The sequence below is a fragment of the Lissotriton helveticus genome, chromosome 7, assembly GCF_964261635.1.
Source record: "Lissotriton helveticus chromosome 7, aLisHel1.1, whole genome shotgun sequence".
Lineage (NCBI taxonomy): Eukaryota > Metazoa > Chordata > Amphibia > Caudata > Salamandridae > Lissotriton > Lissotriton helveticus.
The window spans coordinates 80,931,162-80,949,988 of record NC_136068.1 but is presented as its reverse complement, the minus strand read 5'-3'; the positions used below and the strand labels follow the sequence as shown (position 1 = coordinate 80,949,988).

Here is an 18,827-nt window from a genome sequence, read left to right as displayed (position 1 = left end):
CAAAAGTCTGCTCCCAGATGCCAGGATCATTAGTTAAGCTCCCGTCCGCTGGGAGAAGACTTTGTGTTTATTCCAGTTTGGCAGGAGTTTCAAAAATGCTTCCACCAGGCAGGAGCAAACACTAGTTCCCCTGCCCACACCAGTGCGGGCAGGGAAACTGTGTCTCAGTAGTGGCCCCCCCAGGACACAGCTTGTGAGCCGGCCCCGGGGGTTGGGGTCCCCAAGGCCATTGATGGCTCATGGAGACCCCCCTCTATTTTATTAATAAAAGCAGTCATGAGGAATGGTGTCAGAAAATACACGAAATTTGTTGCTAATAACTTTTCCGCCAATTGACGAATCTCCATGAAACTTTCCAAAAAAGTGCAACGTTTTGACTAGTTTGCACATGGAAAGTTTCGGGGTGATCCGTCTAGTGGGGCAGAGAAAACGGGGGGGCCATAACGCCTTTTTCTCATTCATTTTACCATAGGAACTTTAGACAGAGCCACAGCATAAACCGCTGAACGGATTTACACCAAATTTGTTAGAAAGATAGATCTAAGTCCAGAAAGAGTGCTTTTCATAAGTTGGTGTGTATCTGTTCACTATTCTTTGAGCAATTAATGCTCAAAAACTTTGAATATCTAGGTATGTGGAGCCTCCACGAACCCCAGCAGATCTCAAGCTGAGATCTGATTGGCTGCCACCACCTCAACCAGGATGTGGTGGCAGCCATCTTAGGACTAGGGACTCGGTCCAGAGTCTTAAAACTACAAATGATGAAAATGACACAAGGGGGTAGGGTAGGAATACCCTGACCTTTTTGGCCTGGTTGTGGGAGTCCCAGAGAGACCACATGCAGGCCCCAAAAATATTTGAACAAATATTTGCAACAAATTCGTGGAGGATCCGTGAAACTGCAAAATAAAAAAACAAAACAGAAACAAATATGAGCCCGGTGCATTTTTGAAGGGGGGAAACGTGGCCTCCTCCCTGGGCAACCCCATCACCCGGGGGTCTGGCGTGTTTTTGAAATTGCTAGGGACACGCCTAGTCCTCGGGGACACCATCCTCCGGGACCCAAAATATTTCTTATGGGGAGGGGGCTGTGCAGCCCACCCCCTCCTTGAGCCAATAATGGCCTTGGGACCCTGTCCCCTGGGGCCATCTCACAGCCTATATCCTGGGGAGCCCACCCGCAGGACATAGCGGTTTCTCTGCTTACAGTGGCACGGGCAGGGAAATCTGTGTTTGCTCTTCCTTGGTGGGAGCATTTTCAAAACTCATGCCAAGTGGGAGCAAACACACAGTGTTCTCCAAGTAGGCAGGAGCTTCAAAAATGCTCATGCTGGAACTTCAAAAATGCTCATGCCCACTGGGAGCAGAGTTTTGATCTGTTTCCCTGCCAGCACTGAAGTGGGCAAGGAAACAGATCAAAAGATTGCCCCGTCCGGAGGGAGCAGCAGTATTAGCTGCTCTCTCCAGGCGGGAGCATTGCCTACTCCCGCTGGATGCTGGGGGCCAGCTGGAGCATGGGGGCCATAGGGCTTCTTCTGCAGCTCCAACTACTCTATTATGGGCGCCTTGGGCGGGCACCTACCTTTTACAGCAGGGAGCCCTGGGCGATGGGGCCCTCGGGGCCAAAAGCAGCCTTAGGAGCAGGGCTGCGTGCCCCCTCCCACTAAAAGTATGCACTGTGTCCCGGAATATGGGACCCCTGGGGCCAAAAGCTCCCCTTGGGGAGAGGGCTGCTCGCCCCAGTCACTTTCATTTTAATTATTGGCACTGGACGATGGGGTCCCAAGATTCAATCAATCAATCAATCAATCATTTGTAAAGCACACTACATACCCGCGAGGCTCGGGATGTGGTCCGCATGGCCTTACAAGGCTTGGTGAGGGGACCACGCTCTACCCTATCCTTTAATTTCAATTGTGGCCCTGGGGATGGGGTCTCTAGGGCCTAACAAGGCTGGGGGAGGGGGTCACTTGGCCCACCTCCCCATTAATTTTATTAGTGGCCCTGGGGAATGGGGTCCCCAGGGCATAACTAGGCTCGGGGAGGGGGCTGTGTGGCTCCTCCCCCTTAATATTTAAAAAAGGCCCTGGAGGATAGGGTCCCCAGGGTCTAATAAGGCTTGCGAAAGGGGAGGGGCCAAGTGGCCAACCCCCACATCACACAGCCGTAACTTGCGTCCTCGCCATGCACTGCTAAATACCCCACCTCTTGCATCCCTCATGACATCTTCTATTATATCACTGCAACATTTGCAGTAAAATTATTGATGAGAAATGTGCATGGCGGGGGCGCGAGTTATAGTTACCTTAGGGCACGAGTTATAGTTGCTTGAGGTAACTATAACTGGTGAATTTTTGTGGTTTTTAGAGTTTAAAACGTTACGGTGTTATTGAACATTTCACCTAACTATAACATTACATTGACCTTTGATGATATATATATACACATACAAATATGTAGAATAGATCCGTTGCAAGTGGATCCATCATTTTTATATGTGGCCTCTTGTGTTCCCTCTTAAAAAACACTTCTGGGATGGTGTTGCTTGCTGCTGGCCATCTGTACAAAATATATAATTTACAAAAAACTAGCAATTTGCTCAGATAATTACATCAGAGTAAACAGTGTGGAGGTAACCATGAAACGTTTTCAGATAAAAGGAGCAATAGTCCTAATTCACAACAATGTTCACACTCCTTTGAAACTGAGCCAGATGAGAGTAATCCAGGGGAGTTCCCTGATTTCCCCGGCTCTTTTTGGAAGCCATCCCAGGCTAAACCTTTCGCTCTTGGAATTGTAATGTCTAACATTTTAATTGCCAGCATCGCAGTGCCATCAATGGATTCTGGTGCAAACCAACCTGAGGGTTTGTATTTTGGAAGGGATTTCTGCTAACTCTTCAGTCCCATAGTGCCAGCAAATGGTAATGTTTTCTGCTCCAAATGCTGACAAAAGTATCCTGTGTTTCACAAACTTACATTTAGTGATATGAGTATTGAATCACAAGTAGGGACTGCTTTCCAATTTTTATAACTGCTATAGCAACTTTTCACAGTGATTAGTGATTAATTATTAGTGACATGACATTTCACAATTGGTGTAATTACATTTCATATCTCATGACATGTTTCACAGTTAGCACTGCCAAGTTTCACTGTTTGTGACCGTCCCTTTTGTGTGTATTGATGTCACTTTGCAACACAGTGAAACCCCTCCTCCATTTCAGATTTGGTGACACGAGCTTTCACAGTGAGCAGATGCATGTTTCATATGTAGTGATGCCATGTTCCTCAGCACTTTGCAGAAGTAGTGAGGGTACTTTTGACTATGGGTTACGTAAAATCTTACAATTAGCAATCGCAGAATACCCATTTAGTGGAATGTGATATGTCAATTTGTTTTGTGAGATCTCAAAATTAGAGTCAGGACTGTGGTGATGAGACATTTCATAAAATGCTCACCTCATACATACCCAGCTCTGACCTTACCTCTCATACCTCTGTTCTTTTTCCCTAGGTGTCGTGTAAGGATGAGATCCGTGCAGAATTGACGCATCTGCTCTCTGGACTGGCTGTGCGGAGGAATGAGCCCTCTACGACCGAAGACCCTAGCACTCAGCAGACGGACGATGAAGAAGTCCCAGAGGCGGGAGACATGAAAAGGCGGTGAGTGAATGAACAAAAAGATGTATGTTGACAACCACTGGATAGATGGTGCATGTCAAATTGGTGGGTATTGAAAGAGCGCTGCCGGTGACTCAGTACTGGGATCTTAGTGAGTACAAAGGTGTTGCAACTAAATTTGGTGGTGAATTCATCCCTTGAAGATCAGTGCATGGTGCAGACCAGGATAGAGGTGCTAGTAAACACCATTGAAATGCACTACAGTTAATTTGGAGACAAGACTTGAAGACAAGAAGCCAAAGGATAAACCATCCATTAAAGATGTCATCCACCCAAACCTACTTGGTCCTGCCCACTTAACTGCCCTCTTCTCTTCATTAACACCCAGACCTCTACTAATGACATTGCATCCTCCCAAGGTATAGGAGAAAGGCACTTTCCCGCCAAATACACAAGGGATATTTGGAAAGGAAATGAGGTGGTTGTCTGTTGGCACCTATGGGTGTCTACACTTTGTTAAGATAGCTGAGTAGATTAAGCACTTGCTCCAGAGATGTTTTCAGTTTGTAGGCCACCAGTCTGAATCCCATGATGGTGACCTTAGTAGTCTAAAGTGGAGAAAGCGAGAGCCCTCAAATTACATAAAAAATCCCTAATATTAATGTGCCAAGAAATAATATAATTTGTAATGTGTACTGTGAAAGTGGTCAATAATAATGTTATTAATTTATCTGAATAGAGTAATAGAACCATTGAAATGTTAAGTTGGACCCGCAGGGGTGGGGTGCATGTGTGTGTTTGTTGGTTTGTTATTTGAAAGTGATTAGTTTGCTCTTCTCCAGCCCTCTTCCAGCACTGCCTAAAGGGTCAGCCGGGGAATTTGAAAACAGAGCGGCTGTGAAGAGGGTGAAATAGTGCCAGATTTCTGTTGTTTCTTTTTACTAAATCATTGACAAGCGGAGCATTTTGCTTCCCTGGGCATTAAGAGAACAGATGTCAGATCCTCAGAGCTGATGTTTGTTTGCCAAAGCACTTGCAAAGAGACTGAAGTTATTGCTTCAGTACTTCACCCCGTCTCCATCAAGCCTATCATGGGACGCTAAACTACCATAGAAAAAGCTAGATTCTCCCATTACCTTCTTCAACTGCTAATCGCACACAGGAGCCTGGCAAAGCTGCAGCATCCTTGGATGCAGAAGAAGCCGTGTTCAAGTTTTGTGGACTTTCCATGATCTCGTCCTCAACTTGCTACCACTTTCAACAGATGGCAACAGCACTTTATTATTGTGAACTGCCTTCATTTCTGTTATTAGTGGTTCCTGTGATGAAATAAAGAAAAGAAAGCTGGTTTGGACATGTCATCATAGTTATTACCCACAAAGAATATACTGGCCACTATAAATACAAAAATATGCAATAGAGTGCTTGGTGTTCAAAGACAGTTCACACATTTAATTTGTGATATTTGCAAGTGTGAAAGAAAGGGAGAAGAAAATATATCACGGTGTTCGCTTCTTGTAATGTAGCATAACAATTATCTCATTATAGACAGACCATGAATAAATAATTTCTATGGTACTAGATTGTGATGTCGATGACGTTTCGGCCCCAAAGGCTAGCAGAGTCAGCTTCAGGGCAGTGAATAGTGAAGGCATGTAAAAGGCGCAGGGGAGCGCTAGTAATGATGCAGGACACTCTAACTGCTTAGTGAAAAGGACTAGGGGTCCTGACTCCTGAGAAGTTAAGCAAGAGAATGGCAGGTACTGATTCAGGGCAATTTGACTTACATAGTGAAAGAGTTAGCATCACAGTTCCTGAAAAATAACTAAATGTTATTACATTAGGTGATGCCAGTAAGGGCACAAGAAGAAGTGAGCTTAAAGGCGAACAGTACTTACATAGAATGGAAAAGACCTAATTGAAAAGATTAAAAATAGGTTTATAGCACCAAATTCGGTCCGACTTCACTCAAGATGAGGAATAAAGGGCTTACCTGGTACACTACAGCAGATGATGCCGGGTGTAGGAAACTGATAGAGTCCTAACGTTGTCTACTCCCTAATTGCACAAGAAATATCTACTTCTGGAACTTCAGCAGTGATAGGGCACACAAGGCTCTTGTCGTGCTTAAAATGAATATGTACTCCTTTAACAATGCACTGGTGTGCCTTGTTTGCTGGAATTTCCATTAAGAAGATGGTACTCTTGCATGTTGTGGTTTCACGCTCGCTATTATCTGATTATTGGACTTCAGGCAACAATTGTAAGAAATTACTTGGAATAAGCATATCTTTCTCACCTAACTTTTTTGTGTACAGTTCCGTAGCAGTTTTGTTTTCTCAGAATAGAAGTCAGCAAAATATGCACCTTTTTCTTTCCTTGTCTTGGTACTCTGTGAAATCGGATTTCAAACTCATAGTAGTGGGGAAGACGGGATAGTAAGATGGCCTTTGTGGAAATGGCTGCTTGAACATTATAGCAAGACCTTTTGTTAAGCAAGTGGAGTGGAGAAGTGTGGCTCAATGGTTAGAGTGACAGACCCTGATGCAGAGGTCTAGCCCGGGACCAGGGTTCAATTCCCCGCCTCGGCGGGGTCTTGGGCTCAAAAATTCCACGGACCTGATAATTCTCACCTCAGTGCCTATTCCAATCATGGAGTCTCACTCTGCAACTCTGGGCAATAGCTTGCTTAATCTCCACAACGGCCCCCACAACGCTAAGGATGCCTGGCCTCCACCTTGGGGGTGCCCAGGAGTGGACACCTCACAGGGAAAGCCAGGATGGGTTCCACAGCGGTATTCGTACAAGCGCCTTGAGACCCTTGCGGGTGAGTAGTGTGCTATACAAGTATCAATTTACATTTTTGTTAGTTACCCTCTTATGATCCCTGAGAATTTGACACATTTGGACAGTTATGTTATCCTTTTGCATTCCTTCTACTCCTCTATCGTCATCTCCTCTTCTTCCCATAATTATAACAAATGAATCCCATCCAGTTTATTACTTTTCGTAAGTGAAGTTTCTATATGTAGTGTCAGCCATACTTCAGTTTCTGAATTACATTGTGCGATCAAAGTCATCTTTTTCAGGCAGACAAGTAGTAGTTTCTGACTGCAATCGCTAGATGGTGGAATTATACACAGCATATAAATCACCAATACAGCCAACACTACTGTTACAAACAAGTAACTTTTTCCTGTACACAAGCCTTCAGTTGTGGAGTTGATTAAACCTCAGTCAGATGTTTTGCGAATAGAGGCTGTAAGTGCCACCTTCTTCCTCAAAGACTTGCTGCTCCAATCAGACCGTTTTAAACTTCAACAAAGGGACTTGCTGCTCCAATCAGAACATGCTTTAAACTGCAACAAAGGGACTTGCAGCTCCAATCAGAACATGTTTGAAACTTCAACAAAGGGACTTGCTGCTCCAATCAGAACATGCTTTAAACTTCAACAAAGGGACTTGCTGCTCCAATCAGAACATGCTTTAAACTGCAACAAAGGGACTTGCAGCTCCAATCAGAACATGTTTGAAACGTAAACAATGGGACTTGCTGCTCCAATCAGAACATGCTTTAAACTTCAACAAAGGGACTTGCTGCTCCAATCAGAACATGTTTGAAACTTAAACAATGGGACTTGCTGCTCCAATCAGAACATGCTTTAAACTGCAACAAAGGGACTTGCAGCTCCAACCAGAACATGTTTGAAACTTCAACAAAGGGACTTGCTGCTCCAATCAGAACATGCTTTAAACTTCAACAAAGGGACTTGCTGCTCCAATCAGAACATGCTTTAAACTGCAACAAAGGGACTTGCAGCTCCAATCAGAACATGTTTGAAACGTAAACAATGGGACTTGCTGCTCCAATCAGAACATGCTTTAAACTGCAACAAAGGGACTTGCTGCTCCAATCAGAACATGTTTGAAACTTAAACAATGGGACTTGCTGCTCCAATCAGAACATGCTTTAAACTGCAACAAAGGGACTTGCAGCTCCAACCAGAACATGTTTGAAACTTCAACAAAGGGACTTGCTGCTCCAATCAGAACATGCTTTAAACTTCAACAAAGGGACTTGCTGCTCCAATCAGAACATGCTTTAAACTGCAACAAAGGGACTTGCAGCTCCAATCAGAACATGTTTGAAATGTAAACAATGGGACTTGCTGCTCCAATCAGAACATGCTTTAAACTTCAACAAAGGGACTTGCTGCTCCAATCAGAACATGTTTGAAACTTAAACAATGGGACTTGCTGCTCCAATCAGAACATGCTTTAAACTGCAACAAAGGGACTTGCAGCTCCAATCAGAACATGTTTGAAACTTCAACAAAGGGACTTGCAGCTCCAACCAGAACATGTTTGAAACTTCAACAAAGGGACTTGCTGCTCCAATCAGAACATGCTTTAAACTTCAACAAAGGGACTTGCTGCTCCAATCAGAACATGCTTTAAACTGCAACAAAGGGACTTGCAGCTCCAATCAGAACATGTTTGAAACTTCAACAAAGGGACTTGCTGCTCCAATCAGAACATGCTTTAAACTTCAACAAAGGGACTTGCTGCTCCAATCAGAACATGCTTTAAACTGCAACAAAGGGACTTGCAGCTCCAATCAGAACATGTTTGAAACGTAAACAATGGGACTTGCTGCTCCAATCAGAACATGCTTTAAACTTCAACAAAGGGACTTGCTGCTCCAATCAGAACATGTTTGAAACTTAAACAATGGGACTTGCTGCTCCAATCAGAATATGCTTTAAACTGCAACAAAGGGACTTGCAGCTCCAATCAGAACATGTTTGAAACTTCAACAAAGGGACTTGCTGCTCCAATCAGAACATGTTTGAAACGTAAACAATGGGACTTGCTGCTCCAATCAGAACATGCTTTAAACTTCAACAAAGGGACTTGCTGCTCCAATCAGAACATGTTTGAAACTTAAACAATGGGACTTGCTGCTCCAATCAGAACATGCTTTAAACTTCAACAAAGGGACGTGCTGCTCCAATCAGAACATGCTTTAAACTTAAACAAATGGACTTGCTGCTCTATCAGAACATATTTTAAACTTAAACATAGGGACTTTCTGCTCCAATCAGAACATGTTTTAAACTTAAACAAAGGGCCCTAGTTCCTCCAAGTAAGGCTAATGTGGGTGGTGCTGATTACAATTTGGAGTATGGGCTAAGCACACCAACTAGTGTTAGGTACGACATTGAGAGAAAATATTGATTGTAAACACCATGGTTATCAGCGAAATAACCAAAGGTTTTCTAGAGCAGACAGTAGATGTTACAATATGCCATTAATCACTTGTATTTTTTATTCTTCTTGTTGTTGTTTTGATCATATGTTTAGTATACAGCTTTCATTGTATTTTGGTTTCAGTGATGTTCAGCCAACGCCGTTCCACCATTTTATGGCCTACAAGCTCGAAGTGTATGCAAACCTGTAATAATAATCCACATTGATGAGATAGATTAAGTACATTTTGGTATTTTAAGTAATGAGAATGTGATTAGTGAAAATCTACACTAAGTCCTGGAGAAAAAAAGCCCCATACTTCATCAGGTATTTTTATGAATATATGCTACTTAATTGTAATTCTTTGTTTTGATATTAATAGACAACTTTACATAACCCAGACTCCTTTTAACCATTAAATTACATTCCCTGCGATGCTGCTGTGATTTCCCTGCCCGGCTTCTTCGTCCCTGGGATTCATGTTGATTTCAATCAAGGTTTCCTCTTACTGTCACACTTTCAACTTGCCTCAAGCTGGGCTGGATTCTTCTAGTTCTCTAAGGTGCCCAGGCTGGCTGTTGCTTTCTGCTTACACGGACACATTTCTAATGTGAAAATAATTGCGAAGAAAGCTTCATTTCTTCGAGTCCTTCTATTTCGCTGCGTTGAAATGTCTGTTCTGCAATGCTGTTTATCAAAGGTTTCCAGGGATCCATTCTAACGGAGCTTCTCCATTTATGAGTGAGATATTTCTTTGTTGTTTATTTTAACATTGCTGTATTGTATGCTAGTTATGCCTATCAATTTTATGTTTATTTTGTTTTTGTAGATTGTCTCCTGTCCTTTAATGGTTTTCTTCTATTAAATGTCTCTCTTAACACCTACCTTGCTGCTGTTATTTTCCGGCAAAACGCTTGCCGCCCTGGGTCCTGCAGTATCTCATGGCCCGACAGAGCAGGCAATGAGGTGCCCTTGAATTTCTGGTGCTTTGCAGCAGTTTTAAGATCATCTTGTTGCTTAAATGGGTGTAATTTCTGATATTTATATTTTTCCCTCATCTTCATTGCCTGATTTTGCTCGCAAGAAAGTGTCACTCATAGATCTTGAATGTCACTCATAATCACACTGAAGTTATGAAAATGTCACTTATAAGCAATCTAAAACCTTGACAGCTATGCACTGTAAAGGAATCTTCACACTACCCTATAGTTCGCCTCAAACTGGATCTTTAAGGAGCTTGTTTTGCAATGAATAGCTAGACATTCTACTGGGATTTGGTCAGGGATATTACATAATGTACAGTGTGAGTTGCAGGGGACCTATTTTCTCCTGTGATGGTCTTATATGTTCACTTTCTAAATTAGCTTCACCTGTCTCCTGTTTTTCAGCCTTCCCGGTGGAGGGCCCAGACCTAGGGAGGTGGTTTCCTTTGGGAACGCCAATGAGAGCTCGCAAATGCCCGCCAAACAGTTAAAGATCAGCCATGCGGTTACCGGCCTCCCCCAAGAGAGGCACAAAGAGCCAGGTATACGCAGGGAGAGTCATGTGTTGAATATCTTGATTAGACGAGTATTTAGTGTGAGGTAGAAAATTAGCAATCTATGTGTGATGGGGTTAATGCGCCTGTAGATATTTGTATAGCGCCACAAAGGTCGATATGGCTCAGGATCTTCTCAGTTTCTTCTATACTGCCCTCTGCAAAGAATGGATCTTTCTTATAGCCTTTTGGCCTCTCCTTTTGTGAGGATCTCCTTTCCTAATTCCCTTTCCACACTCTGTCCCATTTTATCTTCCTGGCCTCACATATCTCCGCTTGTCTATCGCTCTGCCTCCCCACGCCAGTGTTCAGTCCCTGGCAGAATCCTCTTCTATTTCGTCTTCCCCTCCTTTTCACTCAGTGTTCTCTCTCTATGTCTTTTCCTGTTTGTCTTCTTAATTTATTTTATTTTCCCTTCTTCTTTTGCTCCTTTCTTTTTGTAGTATCTTTGCTCTTCCCTAATTATCTACTATTCTTCCCTTGTCTTCCTCTACTTCCAGCGTTGTGCAGCATCTTGCTTCACTCTCATTACACACGATTCCTTTCATTTCTGCCTTTCTGTGCTTAGCTCATATTTCTATTTTTTCATCTTCTTTATCTCATTCTTTTCCCCTGCCCCTTTTCCCCCTGTTGTTTTATTTTTAGGTTTGAATACATTTTAATTAACTTTTGACTTTGTGTTCAAACAACGGTCAAGCACCATGAACGGTCAAGCACCATTAGAAGACTTAGCAATCACAAGTGCGAACGAGATAATGCCTAATAACACCCCCCTTCCACCCACAAGCGTGTCTTATTATTTCCTTCTTTCACATTTCTGTCTTTTGTCCCTAGTTTTTCTTATGTATGTTTCCTCTATTCTTCTGCAATCACCACAGTTGCTCTCTTTTCTTTCACCTTCTTTTTGCTTCTCTGTTTCTATTCTTTATGTGACACATACAGGTAGATGCATCAAGCATTTTTGCAAGCGCAAACGGTGCAAATCGCAAAATTCGGCCGTTTGCGCCCGCAAAAAGGGCATTTGAGATGCATCGAGGGTTCATGCATTCGCGATTTAAGAATTCGCAAATAATTGCGAGTTCTCAAATTGCGATTGCATTTAAGGAATTGCAATTTGCGATTCCTTAAATGCAATGCATGAACCATTCCAAGATTGCGAATTCGCAATCTGGGGCCGCTATTTACCGCGAAGTCAAACTACGTGGTAAATAGCAAAAACTTAGAAATATGCACTTTAGTGCATTTTACTGAGTTGTATGTTACACACACACATGTCCTTTGGGACATGTGTGTGCGCAACACCAGTTTACATTTACATTTCAGGGGTGCTACAGGGTGTCCTTTGGACACCCTGGCACCCTTGAAATCGCGGCACATTTGCGATTCGCTAATTGCTAATCGCAAATAAGGAATGACTCCCCATTCATTCCTATGGGCCTAAAGGCCCATAGGAATAACTGGGAAAGCCATTATTTTTTTGCGATTAACAATTAGCGAATCGCAAATAAGGAATCAGTAGAAATCGCAAATAACATTGCGATTCCTACATGCATCCCGTTTTGCGAGTCTTTAATAGCGAATCCTTAAAATTCGCTATTAAGGACTCGCAAAACATTACTTTGATGCATCTGGGGGATTGTTATTTACCTTTCTACTTCCTATTTCTTCTTGCATGTCTGTCTACCACCTCTCTCTCTCTCTCTAGTTTGCTTTTTCCCCATCTCTCTTTTTTTTCTTTTTGCCCTTATCTGACTCCCCATTTTCCTTCCTGCCCTTGTTTTCCTCGCTCACCCTCTTCTCTCTTTAACTTAGGACCCCAGAAGGGCCCTCTGGCTGCGCAGAGGCAAGCAGGTGGGAATATGCATTTCCTGAAGCGGCAACTAGAAGGGCACTCAGACCTCATTACCGCAGTTGTATTTCATGGCGCCATGGTCATCTCGGCCAGGTAAGAAAAGATCTTTGTGTAAGGAGTACAGGAACATTTATAAAATCTCACAAAATGTCATTTATAATGAGGTTTACATCTGTGGAAAGGAAATGTAATTGCAGATTTCCTCTCCAGAATGCCGACATCCTTAATGAAAAAATAAAGAAAATTTACAGGATGAATTGAAAATAGCTTTAGTGTGTGATAGTGATATTAAGTCTTTTGATAACAAATTATCAAAAGTGGGGCAGGAAGAGTGTAATAAGGATGCTAGTTTACAAAAGAATATATGATGTGAAAGCTGGTTGGCCAAACAAAAGTAATTTACATGAAGCGAGGTTGTATTGAGAAGTGTCTAATAAATGATTGTCCCTCCTGGCTCTTTACGAAAGAAAAATATTTCCATGTGTCATGAAAGACATTTAGAAATTATCAAGATTAAGAATACAGTCAAGTATGGTTACTGGTGGCATGGAATATATATAGATATAAAGAGAACGGTAAGAGAGCACACTGATTGTCTTGTCGCGGATACAATCTTAAAAATCGTAAGACCGCCTATGTGTGATTAAGAGTATCCCGAAGCACCTTGGGAAAGCATAGCTGCAGATATAATGGGACCGACTGGTACGTTACAGAAGTATATTATTTTGGTTAGGGATCTTTTCTTAAGATGACTATTTGTCAAAGTAGTTGATCAAGCAGGCACAGATAGCATTTTAATTTTCTTTGGGGAAATGTTGCAATATGAATGCACCTTTATATGTTGACAGTGGTGTACAATTTACATCTGATTAAGCAAAGAAATACATAAAAGACAGAGTAATTATTCACAGACCCACAACAATTTACAATCCTACTGGTAATGGAAAGGTAGAACAATTTAACAACGTTTTGAAAGGAGCTATCCAACTTGTGTGTAATTACATTTTAAGTTGGAAACTGCAAGTATTAAAACTGTGTGGTTATGTGAGAAAGGAAGCCAAGATCATAAAATAATCCTGGTTAACTTTTCAGTTCTAAGGCAATTAAGAGGTCTGAAAGCAAAGTCAACCAAAAATTACGAAGTATACATGGAAAGTGCATGGACTATTATGACAAGAAACATGGCGTTACAATTGCTCAAATTAAAGGCTAATGGGTAAAAATAAAAAAAAACTGGCAAGGCGCCCAAAGGAGTGAGTCTAGATATTTAATCTAGACGGGTTATACAACTTTTAAGAATTCTGTGAGGGTGGACGATGATAAATGCTGGCATTAGAGCAGGGTGGCCCCTTGTTCTATACCTGTCACTAAGAAACATTTTATAACTCATTTTGTTGATGAGGATTGTGAGAAATGTGCACAGTTAAACGCAGTTCTGGAGTTGAACATTCGTGTTGAACAACAACATTTGTGTAGTAGTTCAGAGAAGTGTTTGTCTGGGGAATTCTCTAATGTAGTTGAAGGAAGTGGAGTCTCAAGGAGAAGTAGAGCTTAGGAGCGAATGTGTAGGAACCACTTGTAAAGGTATTCTACCGCTCCTGCTCAACAAGACACCTCCGTTAATGGAAATCAAGTTTCTGAATAACTTAAAAAGCTAACCAAGTATCCCACGCTTGTGAATAATCAATTGTTATTAGTTAAAGAGCTTTATACATCTTTATGCTTCTGATATGGAACCAGACATTTTTCTTACCTTTGGATTTTAAGTTGTCCTTCCTTTTTAATATTATATATTATACCATACAATATAGTTCGGCAATGATAGAAATGTTATTCGTGTCATGTATGAGAGGAGGGGTGCAGTGGTATTAGCTGACATGTCAAGGTTATGTCATCGTCATCTTTCTCCAATGTAGAATGTGAGAGTGAGATGACGGGAGGCCAACAGACAATCCAGTCGCAAACTAAGAAGTACTCTACAGCAACCCACTAATTTGATGGGTTTACAACCATAACTGAGGCTTCCAAAATCAGGATTCCATAAACAAACTCTTCTCATAAACATGGTCAGAAATCAGGGCTCACAGAGTCAATCCTCACGGCTACATTCATACCATCAAGAGAAACTCTTTGACAAGGATGATCACAACATATACTGTTAAGACCATCAACAACACCAAGCTTGTAACGCCATATGAAGACGGGCCTAAGCAGGGAAAGGTTTCCACTAAACGAATAAAAACAATAAATACTGAGTAAAAAATAACAGTCAAGTAACTATATTGTAACAAACACACCGGTCTCTGACTAGATATCTGATATTGACTGGAAATAGAAAAGGGAAGAGATAGAGCAAAGTAGTAGTATACAGCAGTAGTTCTTAACCTGTGGTCCGGGTACCTCTTGGGGTCTGCAAAGCCTACTCAGGGTCTGCGACTGCTTGGAAAACAAAATATTATTAAAGATTAAAAAATGTATATAGATTAAGAAGCAACATTTAAAGTTGAAAATATCTAATAGAGAAATCTAGCCGCAAATTCTTAACCTTTGAATTTCTCAAGCGTCATACTGGAACCAGAAAATGTTTCTTCAAGCAATACCCCTGTGTGCGATAGGTAGCATCTATCGGCTCCACATGGCGTTGTCTGTGCCAAAAGTGTCGCCTGTGTCGCCTATATAGGCGCAACCTCGGCGTACTGATGTCATTTCTTTTCTGTCCTTGCCAGTCCATCACTGATCCATGAAGAGAGCTACTCTCTGTCACTTTTCAAGAGGATTTTTCAGCTTTTTGTCAACCTCTTTTTCTGGTATGTAGGAAGTCATTTCCTCTAGGAAGACTTTGGGGTTCAAACCCAGCGACGCCTGTCACCATGCCATGTGGGTGACAGACCCGCATTTGCTTTGCTTGTGGTGTCCAGAGCGTGATCACAACTCCAGGTCGTGCTGTTAGTCTAAAGGCTTTGAGAGCCCCTAAAACAGCCCCTAAAATCACTTGCAGGCCTGAAGGTGACGCCATGCCTGACTCCTTGGAGGTCTTGGTCTCGGTCGAGAGGAAGGTATCGGAACGGTTCCAGGAGTCCCAAGTCTTCTTCGTCCCACTCACGATCCTTGAGACACTCGGGTAAGAGGCACAAGGAGCACAAGAAGTCAAAGCAAGCTTCAACTTCTCCCCGTCTGTTGGCCGATACGACGGGGGAGCCTCGGCAATCAACGCCTCGTTCTCAGGAACCTGCGCCTTGGTCGGCTCCCCACCTCCCTGCTCTTCCAGGAGCCGGTGCGATCTCCGCTTAAATTATCGAATTTTATGAGGTCATGTGCCTCATTTTTGAGCAGCCTGATCCCTCTGGCGTACCTTCGGGACCCCCGGTGTCTGAGAGGGCCCCATCAGGTTCCATGCCTTTGGCTCCAGGGTCAATGAACCCCACCGATCAACCATGGATGTGGACTGGCTCCGGTTGTACCATTGCAACCTTCCTTAATGCTGGTCCAGACGCAGATGCTCCCGGCGCCTGCCCTATTCTGATCTCTGACGACATGGAGCCAGTACCACTACAGCCGACGCCGATTCTGGCTCTGGCAGGGACCATTTACCGTATATTGTTCCCTGAGCCTTAATTGGACAGGCCCGGATTGGGAGAAGAATGGGAGGGGTCACGGGACCATTTATAATACAGCAGCAAAACTAAAGGGGATGATGGACGGAGTGTTAAATATTGCAAGCACACACCCCCAGTCAACTGATCTGGGTTAAATCCATCCTCATTCTTTAGCTCACTCCTCCACCCCAGTTCAGACATGGCCATATGCAAATCAGTCTGACCCTGTGCCTCATGGGAACAGTCCAACCCGAACTGCCAAGCCTTTCTTCCCTGGACCGGCAACAAGCATCCTGTTGCATACGATGCACCCTCCTCTGTTGCCACGGGAGGAGGAGAACGCATGTCAAAATCTTGGGAGGTATCCAGTCCACTGGCCTCACCTGGGGTTCACTATCAATGTGCCAAAGGCACACCTGACTCCCTCTCAGACGCTCCCTTTATTAAGAGCTATTCTGGAAACAGTGCATGCTCGGGCTTATAATCCTGAGCGCCAAGTCCAGGATATTCAGGCTATGATACTGATGTTTCAGCCTCTATTCTGGATTTTGGTGAGAATGACCCTGATGCTGCTGGGCCTCATGTCCTGCTGCAACCTGCTAGTGACACATTCCAGAAAGCATGGGGGCTCTGTTGTGGAACCTGAAGTTCCAGTGGATGCAGTATCGGGAGAATGTCTACGACATGGTACAGATCTCGGAGGGAACTGCAAAAGACCTGCAGTGGTGGATGACGAACTACAATTGGGTCAGAGGCAGACTCCTCTCCCTCCCCCAACCAGATCTCACAGTAGTGACTGATGCGTCACTTCTGGGATGGGGTGGGGCCATCTGGGAGAGGTGGAGATCAGAGGACTCGGGTCAGAGGCAGAATCCAGACTCCACATCAACATGCTTGAACTCTGAGCGAGCCGATTGGCATTGAAATCCTTTCTACCCTCCATCAAGGGAAGGCTAGTTCAAGTGTTCACAGACAACACTATCTCCATGTGGTACTGCAACACACAGGGCGAAGTGGGGTTGTGGACCCTTTGTCAAGAGGCCCCACATCTCTGGACATGGCTGGAACAGCAGGGCATTTCCCTGGTGGTTCAACACCTGGCTGATTCCCTGAATGCATGGCCGAATGAACTCAACCCTCGATGCCTTCCAAATCATGATTGGCGTCTCCATCCAGAGTTGACACAAGGTCTCTTTCAGCTGAACTGTTTGCCCTGTTTAGATCTGTTTGCCTCTTTCGAGAATGCGCAAAGTCAGCCGTTTCGTGTGTTGCAGTTTCCAAGGCGGCTCTGGCTAGGAGACACTTTTCTTTTCGTGTGGAGCTCAGGCCTCCTGTGCGCCTTCCGCTCATATCACTCCCGCACAGAGTTCTCAAGAAGATCAGGAATGTCTGGTCCCAAGTCATCCTTGTGGCTCCGGATTAGGCACAGAGGGGTTGGTATCCTGAGCTTTTGCAAATGAGCATCGATCCCTGATCAGGCTGCCCCTTGGGAGGATTTTCTGTGGCAGCAGCCGGTGAGGGTCAGCCACTCGAACCTGTCAACTCTTCACCGTGTTCCATGGATCGTGGGCGGCGACAGTTGACAGCTTTTGAGCTAACTCCTGAAGTCTGTAATGTTATCTTGTCGGTCCTCCACCAAGATAGTACACGCCTGCCAGTGGAACAAATGTATATCATTTTGTACAGAGAAGTCTATTAACCCTCTTTCTGCATCCCTTTCTGATATGTTGTTTTTTTATTTTGACCCTTGTCCAGCAGGGCCCTGCTCTGGACTCTCTGAAAGGGTATGTTTTGGCCTTGTGTGCCTTCCTGAGGTCGCCAGACCAACCCTCCTTATTTAAATCACCCATTGTGCATAGATTCCTGAAGGCCTTGTATATATGTTCCCCCCTGTCTCTTTCAATATGCCTCAACAGGACCTTAATTTGGTGGTCTCCTTCCTCAAGTATGCTCCTTTCGAGCCTTTGCATAACTGCACCCTCTGGCTGCTCACCATTAAAACAGCCGTTTTAGCGGCAATTACCTCTGCCAGAAGGGTGAGTCAGCTGCAGGCTTTATTTTTTAAGCCCTCCTTCTTGACAATCTTTCCTGACAAGTTGGCGCTTGCCTCTAGGACCTCTTTCTTCCCGAAAGTGTTAACACCATGCCACATGGAACAACCTGTCACCTCACCCACTTTCTGCGCTCTTCTGCATCTCTCTAAAGAAGAGGAGCGACTCCACCGTCTGACCTCAAAAAGAGAGTTGCCGTTCTACTTTGACCACACAAAAGAGTTCCTGGTGGATGACCAACTGTTCTTGGGGTATGTTGGAGCGAAGAAGGGTGAGGCAGTGCAAAAGAGGACCATCTCGTGTTGGGTCTCCCTCTGTTTCAAGATTTGCTCCTCTGGCAAAAAACAGCCTTCTGAAGGTTTAAGGGCTCATTCCACCAGAGCTAAGGCTGCTACCCCTGCCAGGCAGCAACAGGAGCATCCCTGCACTTGTTTAGTAAGCATTACTGGCTACATGGCCAAGTGCTGGGACTGCCATTGCGGCCGTGAATTGCTGCAGGATTTCCTAATCTAAACTTGTTTGCAGTCCCTCCTTCGGGGATGGTATTGCTTTGGTATCTAATCAAAGGTAAGGAATCTGTGGCTAGATGTCTCTATCAGATTAACAAGTTACTTTCCTTTGATATCGCCTTATCTGTTAGAGACATGATCTAGCCACAAAATCCTTACCGACCTACCCATCCTCCCCCACTGCGGACAGCTTTCAAGGGTCAGGGCTGACCCTTTTCCGGGCTCTAGTTTTCAAACACACCAATGTCATTACAGTTCATGGCTCCGTGCTTCTGGTGCGGAAAGTAGTGAAAAAGTAACAGACGTCAGTGTGCTGAGGTGGTGCTTATATAGGTGACGTGGACGTCACTTCTGGCGCGGACGACACCACCTGGAGCCATTCTACACCAACTACTGGTTCGCAGGGGTA

At 43.9% G+C, this 18,827-nt stretch overlaps 1 protein-coding gene across 2 annotated transcripts in view; it reads left to right on the top strand.

The window, feature by feature from the left end:
• The window catches only part of LOC144768124 (uncharacterized), a 130,186-nt gene that overhangs the window by 44,405 nt on the left and 66,954 nt on the right, over positions 1-18,827 (top strand). For both annotated transcript variants that reach the window (XM_078651540.1, XM_078651539.1), the window contains exons 3-5: positions 3,517-3,665; positions 10,262-10,398; positions 12,223-12,355. In XM_078651540.1, the coding sequence (XP_078507666.1) occupies positions 3,517-3,665; positions 10,262-10,398; positions 12,223-12,355 (419 nt within the window). The remainder of the gene's footprint in view (positions 1-3,516; positions 3,666-10,261; positions 10,399-12,222; positions 12,356-18,827) is intronic.